The sequence below is a fragment of the Chelon labrosus genome (assembly GCF_963514085.1).
Source record: "Chelon labrosus genome assembly, chromosome: 1".
NCBI classification, from domain to species: domain Eukaryota; kingdom Metazoa; phylum Chordata; class Actinopteri; order Mugiliformes; family Mugilidae; genus Chelon; species Chelon labrosus.
In genome coordinates this window covers 28,082,090-28,092,694 of record NC_140337.1, presented here as the reverse complement: position 1 = coordinate 28,092,694, position 10,605 = coordinate 28,082,090, and the positions used below count along the sequence as shown (strand labels likewise).

The window sequence follows — 10,605 nt, the reverse complement described above, 5'->3', positions numbered from 1 at the left end:
ATCAGGGTTTTCTCATCAGCTGTACGTTATTATTCATTAGTTACTGCCGTAGTTTCAAAGATTTCTCTTTAAATAAAATCGCTTTCATGTCGAATGAGGCAACATCTGTAGTTTGCACTTATCGCCACAGGGGTCGCCAAAGACAATATGATAATATGAAGTCATCACAATAATTAATTAATTCATTTCCTACAAATAAGATAAATGCCAGTAAAATGTCAGAAAATACAATTGCACAGTTCACCACAACCATCCAAACTCTTTGCAAATAGAGAACCTAAACTGATTCTTTGCAATTAAAAACAATTGTCGATTAATTTCCAAATTCAAAATGTTTAAATAATTATCTCCAGGAAAAATATCGTCCTCCACCACATGATTAATAATAATAATGATTATTATAATGATTATCCGTCTTATTTCAGTCATAATGAGAGATTCCAAATGCTCTCTGGATCCTGTAAATGTTGTGTGGAGAATCATGGTTTGACGTCGACAATGCAGCTGCCCTTCACGTCCCTGAAGGCACTGCAGTCAAAGTCAGCCACCACCATCTTTGGTCCGACCTTGTAGGGGGTTGTAGTGATCTGAAGCTTTATCGTGGTGTTTGGCCCCATCTCTTTGATGTCACTGGTAACACAAAGATGCATTGGAAGACATGTTTTACCTCAAATGTTATGGTCCGACTTGTTTTCCAGTTTTTGATTAGCTTAGCTTTGCACTGCAGCTAGCTTAGTGCCATTCAAATGCAACAAAAATCCACTAACACATCTTAGCACTATTAACACAGCTTTATACAAACAGGAAGTGTGCTGGAACTATTTCCTAGCAAAGAACACCGAAAGACACACATAGAATTCATTCATTCATTCATCTTCTGTAACCACTTATTCCTGTTACACATAGAAATAGCATCTGGAAATAAAATACCTCTGGATCAACTGGATAAATAAAGGTGTGGATATGAAATAAGAGGTGATAGTTAGTCTGAACACTGACCTCTCTACGTAGTCCGAATGGAAAAGGCCACATCCGATGACGGTCAGAGAGCAGTACCTCAGCGTCTCGTTGAGCGGGTTTTTAAATTCTACCTCCAGAGTCATTGGACGGTTCACGTGGACTGGACCCAAAACCTGAAACAGCAGAACATTTATTTACTACACTCATCACTTCATACACTCATCACTGTACATCAACAAGTTATTTTTATCTCTATAAACAGCATTGAATGTCCATAGCACCACAATCGGACCAAAATTTAATTGTCCAATTCTTTGATGAATAATCATTTTTATACATTTGCTACTGTTTCAATAAACACTAGTATTCGTCTAATCATTGGATTTAACGACAGAACAGACTGATCTGATTAGAAGGCATTTTCAATCAGATCTAGAGGAGCATTATAAATTATACAATCTAACACAGCGGAATGACTGTAGATCCTTAGCTCTTAGTTTCTGCTTTGTTGCAGCAATTTTCCATTCAACACATTCAGCCATTGTTGTTGCAGATATGGGCTGATGACTGATTGTACTCTTAGGTTGGATTTCTCTACATTAAAGAGAGAAACTTTAATTAGCTGATGGATTTTACTGACCTTCATGGAGATGGAAGGATCCTGCAGGACGATGTCCATCTCGGTCTCATAGACGCCGTCGCTGTCGATGGCCATGGCTGAAACCTTCATGCTGTCGCAGCCTATCATGCCTTTACCGTAGACTGAGAATGGAATCTGGATAGGTATGGTCACGGCTGCAGGACACACGGAGACAAAGGGAAGTGAAAAATTAAGTGTGGATTCTGGACAGGAAACTATTTTAAAATCTTAGTAAAATTTCTTTATGTGATTTACGGAGCTTTTTAAGCCTGAGTAACATCTGGATTTCATTATGGGCATGTTTCAGCCAATACGGAGAAAGAATAATACCACAGCAGACCTTGTCCAGACAGCAGCGTCTTCTCTTGCACTGTGCTCAGTATGTTGCGTGCCGGTATGCCGTTGTACCGCATGGCTTGGGCATTGACACGGATGAACATCGTCCTGGTGAAATCTTTACTGCACAACCGGAGCTTCAGGTTAACATCCTGGCCGTTTTGCTCACAGGACTCCTGGTGTGGGACAAGAAAGCGAGTCACAACGACTTGGACCTTTATTTCTGTCATGATTTTTGCAACAGCTGTTAGTTACTGAAATGATTGTAAATAACTGGACTTTTGATACCAACACTTTCTTTTCTATACTGTCATTTGATTTGACCTAATATGAATCTAAATATCTGTTACTGGATCATTTGCCTTAAATGCTTTGGACATCGTGGATGTGTTAGCATTGCTGATGTTTAGCTCAGTACCAAAAAGGTTTGATGCTGAGTCCTATACATCTTGCTGACAAAAATTGTTTGGACAAGCTCTGAAAATATCTGAAGGAATACCTTCAAGCTGTAGACATTTATTTGAAGCTAGCTCTTGTTCCCATTTGGGTTTTACCTCTTTGATTTTCATCTCCACCTTCACTGGCTCCTGTCCACCTTGAGCGTCTTCGTCATCCTTTGATTTCACTTTTTTGACTGCTCGGTTGAACACCGTCCTCTCCATTGAGCTACCTGTTGGGAATATATTCAGTTTAATTTGAGTTCAGAATCACAATTAACACCTAAATCTGTGGTTATCAATGGCCGCTGTGGTATTCTGGATGGTGTTGGTGGTGTCTGGCTACATGGTTGGGTTTCGATCCTTCATTACCTAAAGCGGGTTTACAGGCTGTTGTTCATTAACATCTTTACCTTCTCTGTGTTTGTAGCTGTTTGTGATATCCTCTCTGCTGTAGGAGCCCACAGCCTTGGTAGAGATGTTCTGACCAACGTTCCTGGTGTCAGAGGACATTTTCCTCTTTGAACCATCAGCACAGATCTGAGAACAAGAAGAAAGGAAGGTCATTGCTCTTTAGCCACAATCACTGGAAGAATCTTAGGAGGAAAAATATCACCATTAAGCCAGGTGTCATCAGCTTTTTCCAGATACTACATTAACTTTGACAGAAAGATTTATTGGACTAAATCCAGTTGACTCTAGGAGAAGACAAGGAAAGACTTTAGGAAGCTACAGGGGCGCATTGGTACTGACCATCCACTTGACAATGTCTGCGTTGACCTCAGCAAAGACAAAGGGCACGTCATACTTGAGGTCAGTGTCACCCTGGAGGATGGCCTTAACAGGAGCTGGACCACAGCAGAATGTACCTGAGGCAAGAAACCCAGAGTTCAAGGTGTAGTGATTATCATGCCTGCTTTACATGCAGAAGGTCTTGGGTTCAATCCTCAGTGGAACCAGTTATCAATCTGTTTAGTTAAACTATCTCTTAGTTAAAGGACCCTCCCCCATAGCTTTGATAAAACGTCTTCAAGGAAACCCGCATGTCCTGGTTTCAACTTTTTTTTTGTGATATAATATTGACCTGGATGACTGACAACCTTCACAGACGTACAAAGCAGGCATGTTTCTGAACATAGATAAACGCTATTGACCTTCACTTATTTCCTGTGGAGTGGGATCCAGCGCCTGCCAACCATCGTAGCTGTCACCCTTCTTGAGGTCTGGTCGCTTCATCCATCCCTCCACCCACACATGGAAGTTCCTGCATGGCAAAGATAAAGTCTGTGATACACCAATCCGATGGTCAACTGTTAGCCACCTACAGGACCATCGGTGAGGGTAAGTAGCCCTGGTTTTGGAGGTGGACCCCACACCGTTGGCATTAGACCCCCCCTCTCAGGGGGATCTAAGCCAAATGAGCTTGTTGAGAGATCACTCTGATCTTGGATCATAGTAGCTATTCCTACCAACAACAAATCAAATACACCCCTTTGTCTGGACATGAACTGTCTAAAAGTTTATCTTACCAGATACTGTCTTTTTCTACTCCAGAGTCGCCAAAATACTGATCAATAGTCAGGTTGCTGTCGGTGTCGTGAGCCGACTGGAAGTTTGTGACGACGCGACATGGGATGCCGAGGAACCGCATCACTGCAAACATCAAAATCTCTCAGTCCCGCTAACAGATTTTGACGGAATCATTGAGATACACATTGACAAACAGGCAGGTTTTGTACCTGTGCACATGACAGCAGCAAACACCCAGCACTGTCCGTACTTGACCGCCCGGCAGTGGTTTTGAAACCAGCGTTGGAGGATGCTGAGGCTGCCAGTCCACCGAGTGGGGCTCACACCGTCATGATATTCTCCATCCCAGCGTCCCAGTAACACACCCAGATCACCGTTACAGTTGATCTATAAATGAGATAAATGTTACCTTGTGCATTTCAGCACAAATTTTACTAATCATCTCAATAAACTCTGGTCCTACCATGGCACTGACCACACGGCTAACGTAAATGGGGTTACAGCGAGCAGACACATCATTAGCCGGGTCTCTGTTGTGTTTTGGGTTAACGTCCAACAACTTGAGACAGATGTCCACCATTTCCTCCTCGAACTGGACAAGAAGACACAGGTTAGAGCTAACAAAAGTGATCACTGTTTGGGATTGCTGGGATTCCTGGTTTCACTGATTCTGGCAGTAGCTAGAAAATATAAATGGTGTGATTACAAGGGTAAGTAGTGCCATTAACAATGGTTTCCTAATTGTTTTCCAATTTGAGGTTTGACTAGCGATTTTTTAATGATGTCACCTCATTGCCTCCTTTGATTCTGCTGTGGTTTAAGGGCAGTTAATTAGAGAATCAGTGCCACAAATTGTTTACCTCGAGAAATCTGATATATATGAATTAAAGAGGAATTACCGTTTTTTACAAACTTGGACTTCATTTCTGGCATAAAATGCAGTCGTTTACTCACCCATATAACTTTGGTGTCATTTGGAGTCGTTCAGAAGATATTTAGCTCCATGTATGCATATAGACTGGGGCACGAAACGCAGCCTCTAAATAACGCATTTTCTACCGTGAAACTCGTTCATTTCGCTAATATTTTGTTATGATACACTAATGCTGTTGAGTCCAGAGTTACCTGTTAACATCATCCCAAGTCTGTAGATTAATTACTATTCATATAAATTACAGGTAAACAAGCCAACTGTTATGGCTGTGTGCGGCGCTCAGAGATAACATCATTCAGGTCAGAGGCTAGTAGGTCAATCTACCGGCCCCTGGATGATGATAACAGGTAACTCCGGACTCAACAGGGAATAGCGCTTGTGTATGATAACAAAATATTGGTCAAATTAAAGAGTTTCGCGGCAGATAATGAGTTATTTAGAGGCTGTGTTTCGTGCCCAGATTAATCCCATTATATGGATATACGCGGATCTAAATATCTTCTGAATGACTCCAGAGTTATATGAGTGAGTAAACGATTGTATTTAATGCCAGCTTTTCAGGTATGTAGTGAGTATGTGGTTGGAACAGGGGTCTCAGAAACTCATGTATTAAATATGATGCATTTAAGTCACTGATTAAAATGACTTAACAATTAATTGTGAGCTAACTTTGTGACAATTGTGACAGCTCCAATTTTATTATCTTTCATTTTCTATCAATCCTTCAAAAGACTTGTACAACATAATTCAAAGTAAAAAGCAAATATGATACTCACCTGTCCAAAGATCCAAGGCAAAGAACTGATGCAATGTGACGCCCCAACATAGACGAGTCCGTGTTCATTCATCACATATTCTTGTCGCTCCCTTTCATCAGGGAGATATACCCAGTCATCTACAAACAAACCCAAACATATACCGATAATTTATAGCTGCACAAAACAGTGCTAACAGCTAGTTAGCAAAATAGTTAGGTTAATGGCTTCGTCTTTCGTAGAATTCATATTGTGCCATAATTTGAAACAAAAAAAAAAGTTTTGAAAAGTTGAAACTAAGGTTTTCCTCTCAAAGGGTTGGTACTGTCAAGTGAAAGGAATTTAAATTACAGCAACACCTTTGGTGTTGAATGTTTTCTTTCTCCATACCAGAGCACCAGGGGTTGAAGAGCACCACTAGGGTTCCCAGAGTCTTCTTTTCCATGTCGGTCATCACGGACAGCGAGTACTTCCCCACGGGAGCATCGGCTGGCGGAGTCACGTACAGGGTCACAGTGCCCCTTGCTGCAGGGGTTCTCTTGTCCATCTCATACTTCCATATTGCCTTGACATCACTGGTGTACATGGGGGACGGGTTACCGAACTCAGACCGCGTCCCACGACTTTCCGATGGGGCAGAACCTGAGGTGAGAAAGACGCAATTATCATTTCCAACCTGTTTATATTTGAGCCTAAATCTGTTTCAGCACATAGTCCCAGAATCCCAGATGACCCCCCCGACTTTCCGTCTAGTGACAATTGATAAATGTCAGCTGGATTGTGCATAGATTGAGTGTATGGCAGAGAAACAAGGGTTACTAATGTAACTACGGTTCTATGAATTCCTTGCCTCTGGTTTTCCTATGAAATAGAATCTGGAAGTTGTCCCAAAAAAAAGTTAGCGAATCTCTAGACACAAAATAAAGAAGGATTACATGATGGAAGTATATGTGCAGATTATAATAGATGTGTTTTCCCTCTAACTTTTCATCTACCAGTTGATAAAATTCTGTCTGTGTAGCACAATGACAGAGCATTCAATATTCACTGTATACAGTGTCTGTCTACCTGTCTCCACGGTGAGGACGAGTGTGCTCCAGGAACAGGAAGGCTGCATCGTGTCCAGGGTCAGGAGGAAAGACTGGCCCCGCCTCACGATCAGCTGCTTCGTAGAAATTTCAATGGTGCGGTGAGCGGTGTTATTCGCCTGGCAGTGGAAGTTCACGTTCTTTATCACTGTAACAAGAAAACACAAAACAAACACAAACTCACAAATTAGTAATTTTGTAATAAGTGAAATTATAAAAAAAGTAAATAAACAAAAGTTGTAACAGGTTTATATAGTAGCTGTAAGATAGTTTTCAGGTTTTGGTATTTAAGCGAGCTGTGAACAATCAGGCCTGTGACAGTTTTGTAGTATATACTACTATTGAGGAGCCTTTGGCAGAAAAAGTTACTAATGTAATCTTGGTTCTATGAAATTACTATCTCTAGTTAGGATTCCAGCTAATCTCAGGTTTTTGATGGTCCATAAAAAAGTCTAAAAGAGAAAGTGACTGACAGCGAGCAACACGTTTGTTTGCTTTCTAGTTTTCATTTTCACAACAAATCTAGATACCTGTCTTTACATGCCGTAACTATCAGTGATAATGCTAGACACCACACCCATGTAAATGTCAACATCCTCAAAACAACCTGCTGTTACTGTCAATGATGTACAGTATCAAGGGCTCAGCCACGTTTAATGGACACGCCTTTAAAACAGCTGATCATTCTTTAATCTAAACCTTTAAAAAGGACAGAAACAAGAACAACCAACAGTTACTGACCTGACTGTGAATTGAAGTATTAAAATACGGAATTAAAAACAGACAGAAGTTAGAAACTGTTAAATAGATTAACGGATTTTCATAAAGTAAATCAGGACTTTTATTAAGCAGCTTTAAATTGCATTGCTGAAACACATATTATATATTATAACAGATTTATTCTCGTGGCACTCGTTACTCTACTCTGTAAAAGTCTAACGTTTGTATTTAAACTCCCATCAAAAATTATCAGTTCACTGTTTCCCATCAGTGTGGTGGAAATATTTTATCAGTTTTACGAACCATTTTTCGAAAGTCCGTAAACAAAAAGTTATTTTGCACAAATAATCCATACTTACTCTTTGCTGCTGTCTGGTCAGCCTTTGCAGTTGTTTGTCCTGAATCGATTCAAGAGTCAGCTGTTCTGCACTGTCCAGCATCAAGTCTCCTGCCTTTTAAACACTGACACACTGATGCAACATCTCAACTTCCTTAGCGTGATAAAAATTCCTTCTGATAAAAATTGTTGTGGCAGGAGGGCAGAGTTCAAACTCATGAATCTCTAATAAACATGGGCAGTATCCAGTCATGACTCTGCAGCAGGGTCAGTACACTCAGCTGTACTGGGTTAAAGAATAATAAAGTCTGCAATAAACTTTAGAAGATTTATTGTCATCATATAAGAATACAATGAAATTCCGTTTGGCAGCATCTCTTGTAGCAGCTACATGTCACAGGCATAGAAAAAAAATAGTAAAAAAGTAATATAAGTAATAAATATTAAGGTGCAGTAAAAATACTATATATAAGTCTGACATATTTGTGTTTAGTGAACATAGTCAGTGCAGTGGATCCTGAAATAACTGTAAGCTAACGGCTACCAAAATGGAGGAATCGGATGAAAGCATTTTGCTAGGACTGATGGAAAGCAAGTTTTATTTAAAAAAAAAAACTACCTGATGGAAGGCTTGATAAAAGCAGCGTTTCACTTCAACTCTATGGTACCATCTAAATGCAAAGCATGTTGCAGTGAGCACAGAAATGCCGGAGCAGTCCCAGTCACGAAAAAGACATGTCAGCAGCCCAAACTGTTTTTTTTTGTTTTGTTTGTTTGTTTATTTTATAACCATTTGTAGTATATATTACTATTAAGGAGCCTTTGGCAGGAAAAGTTACTAATGTAACCTTGGTTCTATGAAATTACTATGTCTAGTTAGGACTCCAGCTAATCTCAGGTTTTTGATGGTCCAGATAAAAAAGTCTAAAAGAGAAAGTGACTGACAGTGAGCAACACATGTTTGTTTGTTTTCTAGTTTTCATTTTCACAACTAATCTAGGTCCCTGTCTTTACATGCCGTAACTATCAGTGATAATGCTAGACACCACACTCATGTAAATGTCAACATCCTCAAAACAACCTGCTGTTACTGTCAACGATGTACAGTATCAAGGGTTCAGCCACGTTTAATGGACACGCCTTTAAAACAGCTGATCATTCTTTAATCTAAACCTTTAAAAAGGACAGAAACAAGAACAACCAACAGCTACTGACCTGACTGTGAATTGAAGTATTAAAATAAGGAATTAAAAACAGACAGAAGTTAGAAACTGTTAAATAGATTAACGGATTTTCTTAAAGTAAATCAGGATGTTTGTTTATTTTATAACCATTTAAAATCAATACTGTTTTGAAAAAGTGCTTAAAGTACTTAAAACGGCATCTGTTCATTGTTGGCCAGGGATATTTTCTTTCTTTTTCTTCAGGTTTGAATTGAAATGCAATCAAATGCATTTTTCCAGACATTAAAAGAGCTTGAGTTTACAATATTCATGTCTGTGTCTATTACTTGATTCAGTCGTCCACTAAAATCCATTTTAGATTGAAAAATGTTGCTTTTTGGGGCAAATATTGTTATGCCATTAAAATGTGATTAATCAAGATTAATTCATTACAAAGCCTCTAATTAATTAGATCCATTTTTTAAATCGAGTCCCACCCCTAATTTATACGTATTTTTTTTTCCCAATTTTTTTCTAAAAATTAAATTGTGGTCAGTAAATTGCCGTAAATTCTGAACTCAACTCAACTTTATTTATAAAGCACTTTAAAAACAACCACAGCTGAAACAAAGTGCTGTACATTGGTGAGACAAACTATTAAAAACAATACAAATATTAAAAAATAATAAAAAGCAATAAAACACTAAAAACAATAAAACACTAAAAACAATAACAACAATAAAAACAATAAAACAATAAAAGCACTAAACAAAAGCAGAAAAAAATAGAGTCTCATGCTGAGGTAAAGGGTTTTAAGACAAGTTTTAAAAAAGGACAGTGAGGGGGCTTGTCTGATGTGGAGTGGTAGGTCATTCCACAATTTGGGAGCAGCAACAGAGAAAGCTCTGTCCCCTCTGAGCTTCCGTTTTAGACCTTGGCACCTCAAGCAGCAGCTGGTCAGCTGACCTGAGACACCGAGCAGAAGTATAAGGATGAAGAAGCTCAGAGAGGTAAGGTGGAGTGGACTGGCTGACCCCTAAATGAAATCCGTTACAGTAATCCAGCCGGGATGTGATGAAGGCATGGATTACTGTCTCAAAGTGTAAGGAAGGGCTTAACATTTGCCAACCGCCTAAGGTGAAAAAAGCTGGACTTAACCTTAACCATTTGCTGATCCAATTTAAAATCACTGTCCATCTTGAAGCTCAAGTCAAAAGGGTAAGGGTCACAGATCCCACTAGGATCAAACACCATCACTTCTGTTTTAATTTCATTGAAATTTAAAAAGTTTAAGGTCATCCAGGTTTTAACGTCTTCAAGACACAACAGGAGTGGTTTGAGCGAGAAGGCATCCTTCTTCTTTAGTGGCATATATATCTGACTATCGTCAGCATAACAATGAAAGGGAATGCCATGCTTTCTTAGGATGGACCCCAGAGGCAGCAGATACAGTGAAAAAAGCAGGGGCCCTAAAATTGAACCCTGTGTAACCCCATATGACAGCGGAGCTGAGCAGGACTCAGAACCACCAAGGCTTACACGCATAGTCCTGTCTGCCAGATAAGACCTGAGCCGATCCAGAGCACTACCACAAATGCCTAATAGGTGTTGTTACCGAGCCACTAAATGCTATAAAGTATCAAATATCATACAAAACAACTATATAAGTTTTCTTTTTTAATACATTGACATTAATTAAAACAAA

At 39.5% G+C, this 10,605-nt stretch overlaps 1 protein-coding gene across 1 annotated transcript; it reads right to left on the bottom strand.

Annotated features, from left to right (window-relative positions):
* Window positions 1-380: 380 nt before the first annotated feature.
* Window positions 381-10,154, bottom strand: LOC311492149 (protein-glutamine gamma-glutamyltransferase 2-like; the record flags this gene model as incomplete). The annotated part of the gene is made up of 15 exons (XM_084550333.1): window positions 381-630; window positions 1,000-1,133; window positions 1,601-1,827; window positions 1,941-2,112; window positions 2,491-2,606; window positions 2,787-2,913; window positions 3,127-3,242; window positions 3,528-3,637; window positions 3,903-4,026; window positions 4,113-4,290; window positions 4,367-4,495; window positions 5,614-5,732; window positions 5,983-6,234; window positions 6,661-6,828; window positions 10,091-10,154. 15 exons carry the CDS (start codon window positions 10,152-10,154, stop codon window positions 480-482), a joined length of 2,187 nt encoding a protein of 728 aa, XP_084406459.1. The 3' UTR covers window positions 381-479.
* Between the last annotated feature and the right edge of the window lie 451 nt (window positions 10,155-10,605).